Consider the following 20,156-nt stretch of genomic DNA (forward strand, 5'->3'; position numbering starts at 1 on the left):
AACGACAGGATTTTCAACTCAGCTGACTGCAGAGGCTCAAAGGGTTCTCTCTGTAGTGCAGTAAGCACCAGAGCCAAGTCCCAAGAGGGTATAGAGTGAGGACGAGGCGGATTTAATCTCCTCGCTCCCCTAAGGAACCTGACGATCAGATCGTGCTTACCTAGAGATTTCCCATCTACGAGCTCATGATTAGCGGCGATAGCGGCGACATAGACCTTGAGGGTGGAGGGAGACAGCCTTCGCTCCAACCCATCCTGTAGAAAGGTAAGCACAGATGCGATCGAACATCTTCGGGGGTCTTCTTGGCGAGAAGAGCACCAATCGACGAACAGGTTCCACTTCAACGCATAGAGGCGCCTCGTAGAGGGGGCCGCTTACGGTAGGTCACCTAGAACCTCCGCGTCCCGTCCAGGGACCAGACATGGAGTTTCCAGAGGTCTGGACGCGGGTGCCATAGGGTGCCCCGTCTCTGAGTCAGGAGGTCCTGCCTCAGAGGAATGGGCCAGGGAGGTGCTGTCGCAAGGAGCACTAGTTCCAGGAACCAAGTCCGGTTGGGCCAATACGGAGCGACCAACAGGACCTGCTCCTCATCCTCCCTGACTTTGCACAGTGTCTGCGCAAGAAGGGTCACTGGGGGAAACGCATACTTGCGTTCTTCCCGGGGCCAGCTGTGGGCCAGGGCATCCGACCCGAGGGTCCCCTCGGTCAAGGAAAAAAACCACTGACAGTGGGTCGTCCGCCTGAGGATGGAGTCGCCATTCTCCCGGAAGTACCTGCTGATGTGACAGCTCGTCGGCCGCACGATTGAGCAGGCCCGGAATGTGAATAGCACGAAGCGACCTCAGATGCTTCTGACTCCATAAGAGGAGATGGCGGGCGAGTTGCGACATGCGACGGGAGCGTAGACCACCCTGTTTGTTGATGTACGCTACGGCCGCAGTGTTGTCCGTCCGGACCAGAACGTGCTTGCCTCTGAGCGGCACTTTGAAGCGGCTGAGTGCAAGACGAACTGCTAACAACTCGAGGCAATTGATATGCCATTGCAGCTGAGGCCCCGTCCACAGGCCCGAAGCTGCAAGCCCGTTGTACGTGGCACCCCAACCCGTGGATGAGGCATCCGTGGAGACAACGGAGTGCCTGGACACTTGTTCTAGGGGGACTCCCGCCCGGAGAAACAAAGGGTCCGACCACGGGCCGAAGGTTTGGCGGCACCTCGGAGTCACTTGGACGCGGAGGGAACCGCTGTGCCACGCCCATCTCGGGACTCGATCGTGTAGCCAGCGTTGAAGCGGCCTCATATGAAGCAATCCGAGCAGCGTTACTGCAGCTGCGGATGCCATATGCCCCAGGAGCCTCTGAAAATGTTTCAGTGGAACCGCTGTCCTGCCTTTGAACGAATTCAGGCAGTTCAACACCGACTGGACGCGCTCCTCGGTGAGGCGCGCAGTCATGGCGACCGAGTCTATCTCCATACCGAGAAAAGAGATCCTCTGCGTGGGGCAGAGTTTGCTCTTCTCCCAGTTGACCCGAAGTCCCAACTGGCTGAGGTGACTGAGCACCTTGTCCCTGTGTTCGCACAACTGCCATCGCGACTGGGCAAGAATCAGCCAGTCGTCGAGGTAGTTGAGGATGCGAACACCATGCTCTCTCATGGGAACAATGGCCGCCTCCGCAACCTTCGTAAAGACGCGGGGCGAGAGGGACAGGCCGAAGGGTAAGACGCGGTACTGACATGCCCGTCCCTCGAACGCGAAGCGCAGAAAGGGCCGGTCGAGGGGAAACGAGAATGAAAGTACGCGTCCTTCAGGTCGATCGCTGCAAACCAATCTTGGGGACGGACGCACCTGAAGATGTGCTACTGCGTTAGCATTCTGAACGGCAGCCTGTGAAGTGACCGGTTCAAGAATCGCAGGTCCAAGACCGGCCATAACCCGCCGCCTTTCTTGGGTACAATGAAGTACGGGCTGTAGAACCCGGACCTCATATCGGCTGGAGGGACCGGCTCCATCGCGTCCTTCGCCAGTAGGACTGCGATCTCCGCCCGGAGCACGGGGGGCGCTCTCCTTCGCTACTGGGAAGTGAACGCCCCCAAACTTAGGGGGACGCCTGGCGAACTGAATCGCATAGCCGAGTCTGATGGTACGGCCCCGAGACGGGCTGGGAAGCTCTAGCCAGGCTTCCAGACACCAAGCAAGGGGATTAACCACAGACGTACCCGCAGCGGGGCAGCGACGCGGAATGCAGGGATCCGACTCGGACGGCATGGAGCGGCCCGAAGTGGGATCTGAGTGTGCTGTGCAAAACTTACCTGCGTCCGCGGAGGGGGCGTGCGAGTGTGGGGAGGCCGCTTGAGTGCGTTCCCACAGCCGGCGCCCCCTGCTGGCGAAGGGAGAGGCGTCTGAGGGTGGCGAGGCATGGGAGCGTCGACCACCGCCAAGCACGCTCCCAAATGAAGGAGGGGCTGAGCGTGGCAAGGCTTTGTGGCGTTGCGCACGGTCTGCCTCACCTCCTTCCTCAGCGGGGAACAAGAGTGGCGAGGCATAGCGTCGCGCACTGTTGTCCACGCACCGCTGAGAAGAGGGGAATGAGAGTGGCGAGGCTTTGTAGCGTCACACACTGCCATTCTCGCCCTCTTGTGGGGAGGGGAATGAAAGCGGCGAGGCTCTGTAGCGTCACACGCTGCCATTCTTGAACTCCCGAGACCCCGAGGTATTGGAACTGCTCTCTTTTTTTTTTTTTTTTTTGGTACCACTGACTGTTTTTAACATCAGTGGCGGAACAGAATTACTAATGGTTTTCCACCCGGCCCTCCTCCGGGGAAGAACAGTTCCAGACCAAATCCGGGTCAATTGTGTTTCTGGACCAGGGTGGACATCGTCTAGCCAAGGGCCAGCGCTGTGCACAGCTCAACCTCAGCTCAGAACTACCCTCGTGCACTAAGCAGGGCGGAGGTGGCCTGCCAGTGGCACTGCCACCCCACCGATGAGGGTAGTGAGAGAGAGGAAAACTTTATACAGATTATGGCCCTATTGGTGTTCCATATTTTGGCACTAATAGTTCCACAATGCCAAAGCCTTCCAATGCACATCCGAAAAAAGGTAAGGGGCAGGCTAGGCGATTTACGCGTTGCACTATGCCTCAGCCATCCGGGAAAGCATGGCTGTCAAGTATGAATCTGATTCAGCACGAGCGCCCACTATTACGGTGGGAATCTCAGCATCATCTTCATTTTCAACACATAACAGCCCTCTCTCCGATGCAGCGATTGACATCTGTCCTCTGCTAGAGCCCCAAATGAAATGCTAGGTCCCCTTTCAAGGACCAGCAATCCCATCTGTAAGCTACCAGCAGACACGTGAGACAGTGGGCATGGCCGTGAGACGGCACACGGCGCGCTGATCACTCAAGCCCTTATGAAAAAGGCAAGACGAACAGCGCGCCGACGTGGCCATGCTCTCGTGAGAGAGCATAGACCACCCACGAACACAGTCTCAACATGCTTGCGATGCGATAGAGGAGTGAGGGGCCCACAGAGATGTACGCGGCGGGGAAGCCTCACTGTAATCCTCAGGCCACCCAGGCTTATCAGCCAAAATAGTCCCCCCTCTGGTGCACCAGAAAAGAGACTACATCGGGGTATAAGCGAAGGGACTCAACCCCGTTTGAGGCATCATAGTCTCGACCGCGCATCGGAGGCGCCGAGTGACGCGCGCAGAGTTGCCATGGCAACCCGCGCTGTCACCCGGCAGCCAGACGGCACATGGCGCGCTGAACACTCAAACCCTCACGCGGAAGGTGAGATGACCAGCGCGTCGACGTGATCCCGTTCCCCTGGGAGAACATGGATCACCCACGACACAGTCTCAACATGTTTATGCGAGAGGGATCGTGGCCGTCAGGACAGGAAACAACCGCATCCAGAAACGCACGGGTGGAATGCCATCTTGAAAAAGACGCAGCGTCACCCGTGTACTCTTTTGTGAGGAAACGCTCTGTGCTGAAGCACTCAGGGGGAAACGCGACAGCGCACGGGATTGTAGTGCAGCCCGTGCCTGTACTCAATACAGGAAAACGCCCAAACCAGACCAACAGAAATTTGTTGCTGTGAAAACAGCAGTTTTCTCTGTAGCGCAGAGGCAGCTGATGAGTCTTCCGCGGTCCCGCTGGAATGTGCCGTCTCTCCAACACGCGTTTCTCCTCTTCTCCGGTTCTTTCAAACTCTTTAATGTCTTGCTGATAGCAGCGAACTCAATTTGAGTCGTCTTCATCTGCCGTGTGGCTCCGAAGTGAATGACAGCGTGCATTCGCTCTCGCTTCCTGTTTGTACCCGCGGCGCGGGGCGCAGCGCGAGATGCAAATCTCGCACGCCAATTGTTCATTGGCCGGTTCTAGATAGCTCGAAGCTGATAGGGGCTCCCAGAAGTGATCCCAATTCGTCGGTACGTCCGACGTACGTCGAACGTGACCGACTGAATGGGAACTTTGGTTCAATCTCCTAATAACCGGTGCAATTTGGAAAAACTTTCAGCATCTGTAAAATCTAATCTCAATATCTTCAAGCAGGTCTGGTCTCCATTCCTTCACTACATGCCCGATTCCGCATTGCATTCCAATACTATACTATTACAACTCACATACTATAAAATAGTATAGTCTTTAAAAGTAGTTTGTAACAGTGTAACCATGGTTGTGTTGGTTAATATTTTTGTGGAAACAAAATATTTTTGCAGGATTTGATGAACAGCAAGTTCCAAAACAGCATTTAAAATAAAAAACAAAAAAAACTTTTGTAATATTATAAATGTCTTTACTGTCATTTTTGATAAATTGAATGCATTTTTGTTAAATAAAAGCATTAACTTATTTAAAATAAAATAAAAACTTTTACTGACCCCAAACTTCTCTCTCTCTCTCTCTCTCTCTCTCTCTCTCTCTCTCTCTCTCTCTCTCTCTCTCTCTGGTTTTAATGTATTTGAACTAATGAGCATTTTAATGTCATTAGTGATAGTTTATATGAATTTTTTATGGGGATTTTAAAATCTAATTGTCTTTATGCTGATTTCTATTTGATTATAAATTCATGCTGATTGTAGAAGTGCACTTTCCTGCTTCACTGTGACATTAGATTTGTTTTTAATCCATCCACAGTCTCTACAGTCTACTAAGAGCAAAGCTAGTTATTCTAAAGTGATTCAGCAGCTGTTCTCTGTCATTCCTGGAGAGGGACACTACAGAGACGCTGGTCCATCCCGCTGCCGAACCTGTGCTGTGGTGGGGAACTCTGGGAACCTTGTCGGATCATTCTATGGTCCTCTTATAGACAGTCATGATTTTGTAATGAGGTAAACTCTTATTTTATTTAAAGGGGTTCTATTGTGCTTTTTTAAATTTTTTGTAGTCCTGAGTTTTATATTCCCGGAACATGCATGTCTCACAATATTCCTCATTGATATAATTCCTGCCAAAGGCACACAGTATGCAAAAAAAAGAGGTGGGTGTGGGGGACGAGGCCTGATTTTAGCAGTGTGTTGAAATGAACGGTTATGGCAAGGGTTGTGTAATTTCCCAAACACACTCAAAGCAGTTGACCAAATCACAACAATCAGAGCACATTGCGCTTTTTAGAAAGAAGGTGCTTCATAGAGACAGGAATTGAAGTGTTACTGACAGACTGGGAAGAGAAATGCTGCAACTGTCAATGGAATCAAGCATGAAAACCAACATAACAGGCAAATCTCCAACCACCCACCCCTCGCCAAAAAAAATATCAAGACATTGAAAATTAATATAGGTCCGCTTTAATGATACAAATTTTTGTAATTATGATATATTTTAATATTATATTTATGCCTCCCTCAGAATGAATAAGGCACCAGTTGAGGGTTATGAAAAAGATGTGGGATCAAGGACGACCCACCGCATCATATACCCAGAAAGTGCCGTCCATCTGGACAACACCACCCATCTGGTGCTGTTGCCCTTCAAAACACTGGATATCCAGTGGGTCACCAGTGCTCTAACTGATGGAACTATTAAACGGTGAGATATAGGATAAATATCACAAAACAAGGTCACATTTAATTGAAAAATTCAAGGAGATAAAACAATATATATTTACTTTGCATAAAGAAAATAAAGCTGACCATTGTGTTTGTTTGTTTTTTTGCATTGACATTATTTTCATTGCAGTTTAACACACATACACACACACACACACACACCAAATGTCTGTCTTTTGATTTGGTGGTAAAATATGACCAGGGAATTGGTTAGTCTTTATCTTGAATGAGATATGTACATTTATCATTTACCAATTGATGTCATCAATTATTTCTTAGAATGTATTGACCCTTTTTTCTCTTTCTGTATTACTCAACAGAACACGGTTTAAGGTTATAGACAAGCTAAAAGCCAACAAGGACAAAGTAAGATCACACATTATCTTTTTGTTGTTGTTTGTTGTTGTTAACAATAAGAAAATAATAATTGACGATGGGCCATTGAATTATTAGAAAAATAATGCACACCAGAGGTGGTAATGTAACCAAGGCCTGGAGTCAATTATTCAATTTATACTAGGGTTACCAGACCTCAAAACATTGTTCAGATGATGTATTTCAAGACATACAGGTATATCAGTTTTTGTCCTTAAAATGCTCTGGTGTGTAGGACTAATTTCTTACACACCGCTGTTGCTAATTCCAAAGCTTCAATTTAGAGCTAGTAACGGAGGCTTGAGCCACTGATGACTAATGCAGTTATTAGAGATTAGAGAGAGAGAGAGAGAGAGAGAGAGAGAGAGGGAGATTTTGATTTTGAATCACATTTATAACAATACACAACCCATTCAAATGACATTTGAATCAAGCAATCGTTTAAAAAAAAAAAAAATTAAATGATAAAAAAATATTCATTAACAATTTTACACAATACCCTTTTAAAACACCAAATTAATTCAAACTTCATAAGGTCATTCATTGATTTGTAATTAAAATTTATTAAAATTCTAGATTTCACAGAATTACCAAACACGGCTTCTAAACTATTACCAGTGTTGGGGAAAGTTACTTTGAAAAGTAATGCATTACAATATTGCGTTACTCCCTTAAAAAGTAACTAATTGAGTTACTTAGTTCCCTTTCGTTCAGTCACTACGACGTAACATTAGTGACTAACGAATGGGGGTTTCGCTTAGAAGCCTATCAACTTCGAGTTTAGAGAAAACGCCCAATGGCGTGCCAATGCCATGGGCATGCGGAATTTGCATACGTAACTCCGCCTCACTGCGTGAGTATATAAGGAAGTACGAGGCAATATCGCATTATGTTTCTGCTTTCGGAGCCAAGAGTACCTACCTCTTCACTCCTACAGCCTTCTGAGACTCTGTCAGCTTCTTCGAGACGAGCAGCTTTCCAGTCGGTGTTGGTGTGACGGCGCGTTCCAGTGATCGCATACTTCCTGCCTGCTGATCTGTGCAGTGGTCCGCCTGACAGCTGGTGTGTGTTTCCCTGGGTGCTTCGGCATCGACTGCAAAGTTTCCTCTCACAAAAGAGCTTGCACGTGACACGTCCTTTTCAGGATGTTTCGTCCGTGCGGTAGATCGCTTTTCTCTTTTGACGGGCACGAGCGCTGCGTGACGTGTTTGGGCTTTCAGCACGCTCAGGCAGCGCTTGTGGATGACTCATGTTCCCTCTGCGGGAACCTGGCCATCTCGGTGCTTCGATCTAGACTCCGTGAATTCCGTGCTGATGCCGGAACGAGAGTCCCCTCCGCCACCCCCCAATCTGCGGTCTCCTCTGGAGGCGGCACTTTGGCTGGTGACCAGGGTGATCTGAGGGTGACGGTGTGGAACAAAGCTCCGACGCTAGTTCCTCGGCCCACACCCCCCTCTCATGCACCTGACCCGGTCCGTGCTCAGGCGTCTACATCGGGGCCGGCTCCTGCTGTCCCGACTGTGGCGTTTGGCACGGCGGAAGAGGAAGTGATGTCTATCGCCGCATCACAAGGTGGGCTGGAGTCATCTGAGGATGATGATTCGGCTGTGCTGCCACCTTCGGGTGCGCCAGCATTGCCCGAGTCGGACCCAGAATTGACAGCCATGCTGTCTCGGGCCGCCGCAGCGCTTGGACTGGAGTGGAACCCCCCGCCTCAGCCCGAGCGTTCGCGGTTGGATGATTGGTTTTTGGGGGCGGCGCGTCCGGACACCCGTCCGGCCGCTCCTCCAATACCTTTCTTCCCCGAGGTGCATGAAGAGGTCGCGCGTTCCTGGAAGTCCCCGTTGTCTTCCCGTGAACGTTTGGCGAACTCTTCCGCCTTCACCTCCCTCGATGGAGCCGCGGCTCATGGGTACACTGGGGTCCCCCCAGTCGAACGTTCTGTTGCGATGCAACTGTGTCCACAGAGCGCTTCGTCCTGGCGTGGTGACCCAAAGCACCCCTCCAAAGCCTGTAGGTTTTCGTCATCTCTGGTGGCGAAGTCCTATAGAGCTGCGGGGCAGGCCGCCGCTTCTCTGCATACCATGGCAACTCTTCAGGCTTACCAAGCCAAGTTGCTGTGTGATATGCACGAGGGAGGGGCTGATCCAGGACTCAGCAATGAGTTGCGTGCCGCCACCGACCTCGCTCTCCGGGCGACGAAGGTGACCGCACGCTCCCTGGGTCAGGTGATGTCCACAAATGTGGTCCAGGAGAGACACCTATGGCTCAACCTGTCTGATATGCGTGACGCTGAGCAAACCCGTTTCCTCAACGCCCCCATATCACAGGATGGGCTATTCGGCGGAGCGGTCGAGATCTTCGCCCAACAGTTCTCGGCCGCTCAGAAGCAGACTGAGGCAATAAAACATATCCTGCCCCGGCGGTCAGCTGCTGCCTCCACCCAACCGCCCGCGCAGGTGCCTCAGCCCGCTCGCCGCCGAGGGCGCCCTCCTGCGGCTCCCTCTACCTCTGCGCCACCCAAGCAGCAGCCTCCACCCGGGCCGCGCAGAGGCAGCCGCAGGAAGGCTTCCCAGTCCGCTCCCGCCCCGCAGCCTGCGAAGAAACGCCAGGCTAAGCGGCGCTCCTGATAAGGACGGCTCAGGGATGGGCAGTTCTTTCCAGGAGACGGCGGCAGGGCCGCTCCTTCCCCCGGTGGAGGGCCGGGGGAGAATCTTTTGTTCAGCTGCTGGCCCCCGGGTCAGCAGCACCCTAATGTGGTCAAAGAAAGAACTGACAACCCCATCCCTGAGCCCCCAGAGATCGGTGACGGCGGTGAGCACCACCCTAGGGTCTCGCCACTCTCGTCCCTCTCTGTCGCCAGCCCCCTGGCAGAGCAGACCCCAGTGGAACGCGAGTCCTTCCCTGGTCTCCTCTGTCAGGGCGCAGCCGTTAACCGTGCCCCGACCCCGGGACGCCCAACAGCCTCCCCTGTCCGGGCCGGTAACGCTGCCTCGCTGCCCCACCCAGGGTACGTCTGCCGTCCGTATGACCCCGTTGGTGCAGTCTCTGGAAGCCTGGCTTCAGCTTCCGGGGCTGTCCCGCTGGTCTGCCCGGACCGTCAGGCTCGGCTACGCGATTCAGTTCGCGCAGGCTCCTCCCCGTTACAGGGGAGTCCGCTATACCGTGACCATGCCCCCGTCATGCGTGCGGAGATTGCCACTCTACTGGCGAAGGGTGCGATCGAGCCTGTCCCTCCAGCCGAAATGAGGTCGGGGTTCTACAGCCCCTACTTCATTGTACCCAAGAAAACCGGTGGGTTACGGCCAATCCTGGACCTTCGCATCTTGAACCGATCCCTTCACCGGCTTCCGTTCAAGATGTTGACTGCGAAACGCCTTTTCGAATGTGTTCGTCCTCACGATTGGTTTGCAGCGATCGACCTGAAGGACGCCTACTTCCATGTCTCCATCCTTCCTCGACACAGACCGTTCCTACGGTTTGCTTTCGAGGGGCGGGCATACCAGTACGCGGTTCTCCCATTCGGGCTATCTCTGTCCCCTCGCGTCTTCACGAAGATCGCCGAGGCAGCCCTTGCGCCCCTTCGGCAGCACGGGGTTCGCATCCTGAACTACCTCGACGACTGGCTCATACTGGGCCACTCTCGAGAGCAGGTTTGCGGACATAGAGATCTGGTTCTCCAGCACTTAGCCCGTCTGGGCCTTCGGGTCAACTGGGAAAAGAGCAAACTTTGCCCCGTGCAGAGGATCTCTTTTCTCGGTATGGAGATCGACTCGGTCGCCATGTACACGCAGCTTTCGAGCGAGCGCACGCAGTCTCTGCTGACTTGCCTCCGTCAAATCGAGAGCAAGAGTGCGGTTCCACTGAAACTATTTCAGAGGCTCCTGGGGCATATGGCATCTGCAGCCGCGGTAACGCCGCTCGGATTGCTTCATATGAGACCGCTTCAGCACTGGCTTCGCGATTGAGTCCCGAGATGGGCATGGCAGTCTGGCACGCTCCGGATCCAAGTGACTCGGGCCTGCCTACAGACGCTCACCCCGTGGTCGAACCTCAGTTTTCTCCGGGCTGGTGTGCCCTTAGAACGAGTGTCCAGGCATGTTTTCGTATTGACGGATGCCTCTGCCACGGGCTGGGGTGCCATGTGCAATGGACAAGCAGCCGCGGGCTCCTGGACAGGACCCCAGCGCCTCCTGCATGTCAATTGCCTCGAGTTGCTGGCAGTACGTTTCGCCCTGCACCGCTTCCGAGCGCTGCTGAAGGACCAACATGTACTTGTCCGGACAGACAACACGGCCGTAGTAGCGTACATCAACCACCAGGGCGGTCTACGCTCCCGCCGTATGTCTCAACTCGCCCTCCATCTCATTCTATGGAGTCAGAAGCGCCTGAGGTCCCTTCGTGCTGTCCATATTCCGGGAGTCCTGAACCACGCAGCCGACGAGCTCTCGCGGTTTCAGCCTCTCCCGGGAGAATGGAGACTCCATCCCCGGACGGTTCAGCTGATTTGGGAACAGTTCGGCGACGCACAGGTAGATCTGTTTGCCTCCCTCGACTCTTCCCACTGCAGCCTGTATTATTCCCTGACCGAGGGCACGCTCGGCACGGATGCACTGGCGCACAGCTGGCCGCGGGGCCTACGCAAATATGCGTTCCCCCCAGTGAGCCTACTCGCACAGCTCCTGTGCAAGATCAGGGAGGACAAGGAGCAGGTCCTTTTGGTCGCCCCGTACTGGCACGGCCGGACCTGGTTCCCCGAACTCGTACTCCTTGCGACAGCCCCTCCCTGGCCTATTCCTCTGAGACCGGACCTCCTTACTCAGAGACGGGGCACCCTTTGGCACCCACGTCCCGACCTCTGGAGCCTCCACGTGTGGCTCCTAGACGGGACGCGGCAGGTTTGAGTGGCCTACCACCTACCGTGGTCGCCACCATCACTTCCGCTAGGGCAGAGTCCACTCGGCATGCCTATGCGTTGAAGTGGAACCTCTTCGTCACCTGGTGCTCTTCCCGCCAAGAAGACCCCTGGAAATGCCCGATCGGGTCCGTGCTTGAGTTTCTCCAAGAGGGGCTGGAGCGAAGGCTGTCTCCCTCCACCCTCAAAGTATATGTGGCTGCAATATCTGCCCACCACGATCTCTTGGAGAACAAAAAGGTAAGTCAGCACGACCTGGTCATCAGGTTCCTGAGGGGAGCCAGGAGACTGAATCCTCCTCGCTCTCCTCTCGTACCCTCTTGGGACCTCGCAGTAGTGTTAACTGCTCTGCAGAGACCCCCCTTTGAGCCTTTGCGGTCGGTTGATATTAAGTTCCTGTCTATGAAGACGGCTCTGCTGACCGCATTGGCCTCAGTTAAGAGGGTCGGGGACCTGCAGGCATTTTCGGTTGACGAAGCGTGCCTGGAATTCGGGCCGGCTAACTCTCACGTGATCCTGAGACCCCGGCCTGGATATGTGCCCAAGGTTCCCACCACTCCGTTTAAGGACCAGGTGGTGAACCTGCAAGCGCTGCCTTTGGAGGAGGCAGACCCAGCCTTGGCATTGCTCTGTCCAGTACACGCCCTCCGCGCCTACGTAGACATGACGCAGTGTTTCAGGACCTCAGACCAGCTCTTTGTCTGTTATGGTGGAGAGCGGAAGGGAAGTGCTCTCTCAAAGCAAAGGCTGTCTCACTGGATAGTGGACACCATTGCTTTGGCTTACCAGCAGCAAGGCCGACCATGTCCCCTTGGTGTGAAGGCACACTCCACCCGGAGTGTGGCCTCCTCTTGGGCTCTAGCGCATGGCGCCTCGCTAGCAGACATCTGCAGAGCTGCAGGCTGGGCGACACCCAACACATTCGCCAGATTCTACAATCTCCGAGTGGAGCCAGTGTCCGACTATGTACTCGCCCCCCCGAGGGGCCGGTGATGGGCCAGGCTCAGGTGTCTTCGCTTGCTCGCCACTCCACTCCACGGACTGGATACGTGCGATATTTCCTCAGGTGAGCTCCCCGAGAGCCCTGAGCTCCTCCAGCACTGTCGACGCCGACATCAGTTCAGTCTGCCCTTTCGAGCCCAGACCCTCATGTCCGGCCAGGTGCCCCATGTGCAAGGTTCCCTCCGGCGACCCCCACATGTGTATTTCACCGTAAGTCTCCGCAGTGAGCGGGTTTCTTCCCTTGGCGTGTCCCCGCCACCCCTAGGGTTAAAAATCCACCTTCGGCTGGTACCCTAGAGATCTTCCATATGCAGCCCTCAGCGGCTCATATGTGTCTCCTAAGTCCTCCCCACGGGTAGGCATTTTTGGCATTCCCTCACTGGGATATGCTTCCCAGTGTACCTTGGTATTCCTGTGATCCGGATGAAAATAACAGTATTTCGTCAGCATTGCAGCAACACCACTCCTGCCTATACCACTATACAACAACAACAGCGATACAAAATAGCCTCCCCCCCCCTTAATATTCACGGAGGAGGGGTTTATGTAAATATTGAGGCTGGTGATGTCACCAACCCTGAAGGAATGTCTGTAGTCGCCTACTGGCTGTTTGCTGTAGTCCTTAGAAATGGATTTCTTTAAAAGCAAATATCTCCCTTTGCTTTAAACTTTGAACGTTGTAACTTTGCAGATGTTGTTTATGCTCAAGCAGCAACATTACACACTAGATAAAGTTAGAATAGTGAAATCGTGGTTTACCACCCCTTTAAATAATAAGCCCCAGGCTGAGGTAAAAATGCAAATTCACGCATGAACAGTAGAGGGCGCAGCTCTGGATAATGGTAGAATAGGATGCAGGAGAAAAAAGTTTCACCAATAAAAACAAAAAATCTAGTAATTTTCATCATCAAAGGTCAGCAGCAAGACATTGGTCAATTAAATATAAAGGTAGATTATGCGTAAAAATTGTTGTTTTATTTAACATTTAATTATTGGAGGTTTGCATAGTACTCTGATTTTGCATTTGACTGGTTTTAATCATTTTGAGGAGTAAAGTAATCTTTATTGTGCAAGTGAGATAAATAAATGCTCACATTTAGTCTAGAACTACAATAACCATCATGTTCACACACAACATGGGGGCAGGAGAGCTGTCAGTCAAATTAATGTGAAAAAGTAACTCAGATATTTTGTTGTAAATTTGAAAAGTAATGCGTTACTTTACTGGTTACTTGGAAAAAGTAATATTATTACGTAACTCAAGTTACTTGTAATGCATTACCCCCAACACTGACTATTACATACACCTTGATCAACTTTCTCCTTTCTTGTAATGTAAATCACCATTTTTGCATGACCTAATATGAAGTTAAACATCTGACATTGATACTTGTGGCTCTAGATTAATCTAACAATTCAGTCAAAGAAGCTTTCTTTTTTTTAAAAGACTCTAAATGAGTTTAATTTTTGGTCAACTCAAAAACCTTGGAGTTTAACTAAATCTTCTTCTAGCTTTCTTAGTGGCCCCATTTTATCTCTTATGACATTGAGAGTATATTTATATGTATATAGAAAAACCAACTGGACATATTGATCTTAAAAAAAAAAATCAGTTGATGCTTGAAACCATAAAATCTATCTAATCTCGCAGATGATATTTGATTTTCATATGCATGTACCCAGGTATATTGTCTTTGTTTATAATGAAAATTTCTCCAGATATCAATAAGATCATGGGATTTCATTAAAGGTGCACTATGTAATATTTTTTCAGTAAAATATCCTAAAACCACTAGGCCAGTGTTATATATTTTGTTCAGTTGACTACTTACAAAATCCCAAATGTTTCCAACTATTTGTACATCGTAAGAAAATTGCTATTTTAACCAAGGAACTGGGATGTGTGAGGGAGTCGCTTGTCAATTGCGTCATATCTGCCTTAACTTCAGTTTCTGGTTTTATTTTGCAGAAAAACTTTACTCTTACTGCAGTGTGCAACAAGTGTCATAGCAGCCACTGAGCGAACGCATAGAGTAATGTCATAACATAATTTTCAACACACTCAATCTAAAATGATAAACAGAGCTGCGTTACTGACCGGAAAAGCGGAAATGGCTCCGGCGACTGTGTCATAAAAAAAAGTCCCGCTGCTCGTGAGGCGTGTGTTGCCTTCATCTTATTAAGAATCGCTCCAGCGACCTTGCTCAGCTCCCACAACAATTGGTCCTGCTCTGCTTCATACTACAGTAATGTCAATGATCGCATCCATGAACATGATTTCTGTCCAAGTCCTATCTTCTATCTTCCGATTCTTTTCCACCGGCTATGAGATGAAGACCACATGTCCCAAGATTCTGCGCTGAAACTTGGCATCATTAAACTACGCCTTTGTTTTGAATAGGCAACCTCTAGCGGATGGAAAAGTTACATAGTGCACTTTTAATTGCACTAACCTCACGTGACTGCATATGTGGATCAATGTGATTTCTATCTAAAACGTTTTCAGTACAATTCAAATCTCCCCCCAATAATAAAAAACTTTCTGAGTCACTTAAAACTTAAAGTGTTTAGAAAAAGCATTCTTTCAATAGCAGCTTTTGGAACATAGACACAAATTAATACAAAAGAAAACCATCTTTCATAAGAAGCTTTGATTTTTAAAAATCTGCCTTTAATTATTTCCTCAACTTTGTATGATGTATAGGCATTAAACTTTTTGAAAACAAAATAGCAACCCCACCGCTCACTGAGGTAGAATGACTTAAAAATAATAGCCCATCAAACTCCATCGCCCAATCTGAAGCATTTAATAAATCACTATCAGTTTCTTGCGTGAATAGAATATCAAACTTTTTCTGTGTCATTATCTCAAACAACTGTGCTCTTTTCCTACTTTCTCTTGCTCCATTAATATTTAGGGAAGGCATCTGTTTTACTCCCATAAATAGGAAAAGAGACACCTCCCACCATAACAGAGAAAATAAACATGAAGTAGAAAAACAACCCTTAATCATTCTGACTGTTTTCACTGAGTTCTGATTGAGCATTTAGTCTGGTAAGAATCTTTTTTAAAGCTACACTGTGATATTTTCCCTCATCTAGCGGTGAAAAGGTTTATGACCATCCAGGGAATATTAGTTTCTGTTCCTCTCAATTCCGATTTCGTTTTAACTCCTACGGTGGCCGATTTAGTCCAAGATTAACATGGCTTCCAGTTCGACCTCGTCCACATTCGACACGGTGCCATCGAGTGTTAAAACGTGAAAGGCGAAGCTTGAATTTACGGGTATGTCCCTCTTTGGCTAATGTACTTTCAAGATGGAGGGGCAACATGGCGACCGGCATTCGAACCCCTCACCCGTATGTATTTTCAATAGCATTTTATAAATTTACGAGAATACTTTATTACTTGAAAGAAGTAAATATACATTAATGAGCACATATATTTTTGAAAGAACTTAGTGTTTTTAGCTAAGAATAGACTAAAAAAGTTACACAGTGTAGCTTTAAACAATAAACCTCCTCAATAAACTGCAGTCTGGAAAAAACTCTTCGATTTTAACTCTTCCAATTTTTTTTTTTTTTTGTTTGTTTGATGTCTTCTATATACTCTACTAGAAAAAACACTCTGATGTAAGTTACCTGTAAGGCTACATTCAGAGACATCACCGGCACTTTCTGTATCTGTTTGGCTCACCCTCCGAACAGCAAGTCTTGTAATCTGTTTAATAGTGTGGTGTATCAATGCTTTTCTTTTTTGAGGTGCCTTAAATGCATAGTCTTCCAATTCAAACACAGCGCCCTCAACATCCACATTGATGGTGTTCTGTTCGCCATATTCAACCACACTGTTGTCATCTTCAGATTCATTCGTTCAAGCCATCTGTTCACTCTCTATGAGATTTTTACTCCCTTTATCTTCACTATCCGCTAATTTTACACTGTCAACTGATTTGACTGTTGTCGTCTAATTTGTATTCTTCTCTGCTATTAATAGGCTATTAAATATTAATGGCACTGTTACGTCTCATGTTGGCATAGAGGAATGAATAACGCACATCATATAAATGTAAACACTCTTTTGGTTCTAGTCTCTGGGGAGTAAATGAGGAGGAATAAACCAAGGACAAATGAGGTAGCAGTAACTATAAGTGGTTCGCTTTATTTACACAGACAGATAATTTATACCATCACATCCATCACGATGAATGATCTTGAGAAACAACCAATCACAGCACCTACAACTGAGCGACAGAGGAGAACAGGAAAACAAAACAACCAAAACATAGCAAAGGGGAGAAACACAGCAATCAATAACAAAAGCGGGAGGGAAACCAATTAAATCACGTAACAAGTCAAGTCAAGTCAACTTTATTTATATAGCGCTTTTAACAATGCAGATTGTTTCAAAGCAGCTTTACAGTGTTAAACAGGAAAATAATGCAGCATAATTTAATTCAGCCGTATAGCCATTCTGGAGAAAACGGTGATATCATCAGTTCATTTCAATTATCATTCAGTGACAATGTGGCCTTTAGATCAGTAATTAGATCAGCAATTTAGTTTATATGGTTAATTTAGTTTAATAATTAGATTTATTTCGATATTTAGTTGAACATTTTAGAAAAATTTAACAGGCACGCAAGCTGTACTTGGTCCCAACACTTCCGCATCTACAACGGGAATTACATTCTGCAATCCTCCAACAATTGAAACATAGTTGTCTCAGCACTTTTTTTGTCTTATCCACTTTCCTAGGGCAATCACAAACAAGATGTCCATTTTCCCCACAACCAAAACATTTAATCGTGTTCGTTGTGGCGGAAATCATATAATTTTAATCTTTGTAATTTTTAGACAAATGTCTAGACGTCTAAATGATACCCCATGCTTAAGTAGAGAAGACTTGTTCTGAATCAATCTTAACCGCATGCCGTCTCGTTAAGAACCCGAGGTTCTGCACACCTGAAGACGCCATGCTCCCAGTACAAACACTGGGAGCTGAGAGCCCGGTGAATTAACCACTTCACTTTTAATCAAGAAAACAATAAGTGTTGGGGTAACGCAGTACCTTGAGTTAAGTAATCAATTTACTTTTTCAAGTAACTAATAAAGTAACGCATTACTTTTAAAAGGTACAAAAAAATATTTATTTTTCAAAAAAGTAACGCAAGTTACTTTTTCACATTTATTTGACTGACAGCTTTCCAGTCCACATGTTGAGAGGAGTCGGGAGTAAGTGCAGAGGTGTTTTGTGTAAACATGTTATTGTAGTTTTAGACTAAATACTCACATTTATTCATCTCGCTTACACAATAAAGATTCAGTACTCCTCAAAATGAATAAAATCAGTCAAATGCAAATTCCGAATACATTGCAAACCTCCAATAAATAAATAAATATAAAATGAAATTAAAGCTGCAAGCAGCGATGGAAGGGCCCTCGCAACTGCACCGCCACCCGGTGGCTTAAGGAAAAAAGAGCAAAATGGACAATGTGCGTTTAAGTAGGAAAATATAAGAGGATTATATAAAAAAGTCATCTGTACTGGCCGCGCTTCCCGCCGCCAGCTAGTGGTGCTACGACCGTATCTGAATTGTGGCGTGTAGACATCTTCTTGCAAGGACTCTTATCAAACACGTGAAGTTTGGGGCAGATTGGATATTGCATGTTTGAGTTACATCAACTTCCTGTTTCATGGCATTAATAGCATGCATTAACACTTAGCTAAGTATTGCTATCATGTTGTAGTATGTTTATAGCATGTCGCTAGCCTGTTTAAAACTTATTGACACACTTAATATATTATTAGAAGTCCATAAAAGTGTTAACTTGATAACCTGCGCAAGGATGCTCTGAAGCTTTCTTTGTTTAAATTAGCTCAAAATTACTGTAAGATGTAAGTAATTACCTTGACAAACTATACATCATTAATTTGTACATCATTAATACATCATTCAAGGGATTGCTCCTGCCTGATCGATTGCTCCTGTCTGCCTGCTGTGTCTGTTGCTCTGTAGCTCAAGTCTGTAGCTCTGTAGAGCCTTGCTTACGTTTGAATCTTTATTTTGATATTTCCTCTTTCTTCTACTGCTAAATATAACTTACTCATCACCATACATTGTTTAAAAATTGCCTATCACGTTAAATTTGACATCGCTAGCTTTTAATCTAAATCACCATCACACGTTAGCATTTCGCTAGCCTGTTAGCTTGTTATCTCTGCAGCCGGGTCTCCCTTTTTCTGAGTTCATAACTTGGATTAGTAAATTGTGTCCAGCAAATGATTGTGATAAGTGGTAAGTTGGATTATTCAACAAACACGGTAAGTCATGTCTTCTCCTGTCATTATCACTTGCACCGCATGTCGCATGTTTAGAGTAGGCTTCTCCGCTGGCAAACAGGGCTTCACATGTGATAAATGTAAGGAGATAGTTAGGCTGACGGAGAAGATTTCAGAATTAGAAACACGCATCCATACTTTATCTGAAAGTAGAGAGAATGTAACAGTTTTAGACACTGATTTGGATGCGAATAGCTTAGTGAACTCTGTACATTCTTCGGTTCCGGCTGCAGGGCCCTCGCAGCAGGGAAACTGGGTAACAGTGAGGCAGCATAGTCGCAGACCAAAGAACCGCTTTTCCGTTCCGGTTAGAACATCAAACAGGTTCTCCCCTCTCAGTGAAGCACCCATTGAGTATCCTGTTGAAAGTGCCCTAGTCATTGGCGATTCTATTACACGGAACGTGAAGATAGACACACCAGCCACCGTAGTCACTTGTTTACCGGGAGCCAGAGCACCGGACATCAAAGCAAATTTAAAAGTGCTGGCTAAAGCTAATCGTAAATTCTCTAAGATTATTATTCACGTCGGCACTAATGATGTTCGACTTCGCCAGTCGGAGATCACCAAAATTAACATTAAAGAGGTGTGTGAACTCGCTAGTATGATGTCAGAGGCTGTTTTTTGTTCTGGACCGCTCCCTGTAAAAAGGAGTGATGAGATAGTTAGCAGACTATCATCACTCAATGGCTGGTTGTCTAAGTGGTGTCTGCAAAATAACATAGGGTTCATAGACAATTGGAAAAGTTTTTGGGGCAGACCTGACCTGTTGAAGAAGGATGGCATCCATCCCTCTTGGGGTGGTGCCACTCTTCTCTCTAGTAATTTGGCACATAGTCTTAGAGCTAAACCTTGACTCACTAGGGCCCAGGTCAGGAAGCAGACAAACTGGCTAAATCGACCGTCTGCTAGCTGTCTCACGTTACCGGAGTCAGATAAATCCCAGCACATAGAGACTCTTTCACCTAGATATTATCATATAGAGACTGTGTCTGTTCCCCGAATTAGTAATTACAAAAAAACATTGAAACCATTCAACAGTAAAAATTTTATTGACGTCCAACAAATAAACAAAATATATAATACAGATGAACAATTGATAAAGCTTGGGTTGCTGAATATTAGATCCCTTTCCCCAAAAGCGCTTATTGTTAATGATATGATATTATTACAGATAATAATCTAGATGTGCTCTGTTTGACAGAAACCTGGCTAAAACCTGACGACTACATTACCTTAAATGAGTCCACCCCCCAAGATTATTGTTATAATCATGAGCCGCGTCTGAAAGGTAAAGGGGGAGGGGTTGCTGTAATTTATAATAATATCTTCAGTATTACTCAGAAGTCTAGTTTCAAATATAATTCCTTCGAAGTTTTGGTGCTTTATGTAACACTATGTAGTGTACATGATAAAACCCGTTCAACATTTGTGATTGAGTGTGCAAAGTTTCGTGAGTTTT

General features: G+C 47.7%; 1 protein-coding gene across 1 annotated transcript in view; it reads left to right on the forward strand.

The window, feature by feature from the left end:
- The window catches only part of LOC307133936 (CMP-N-acetylneuraminate-beta-galactosamide-alpha-2,3-sialyltransferase 2-like), a 46,179-nt gene that overhangs the window by 15,039 nt on the left and 10,984 nt on the right, over nucleotides 1-20,156 (forward strand). The window contains exons 3-5 of the mRNA XM_079829326.1: nucleotides 5,149-5,342; nucleotides 5,860-6,039; nucleotides 6,380-6,425. Of these exons, the coding sequence (XP_079685452.1) occupies nucleotides 5,149-5,342; nucleotides 5,860-6,039; nucleotides 6,380-6,425 (420 nt within the window). The remainder of the gene's footprint in view (nucleotides 1-5,148; nucleotides 5,343-5,859; nucleotides 6,040-6,379; nucleotides 6,426-20,156) is intronic.

The sequence above is a fragment of the Gobio gobio genome (assembly GCF_949357685.1).
Source record: "Gobio gobio genome assembly, chromosome: 11".
Taxonomy (NCBI): Eukaryota; Metazoa; Chordata; class Actinopteri; order Cypriniformes; family Gobionidae; genus Gobio; species Gobio gobio.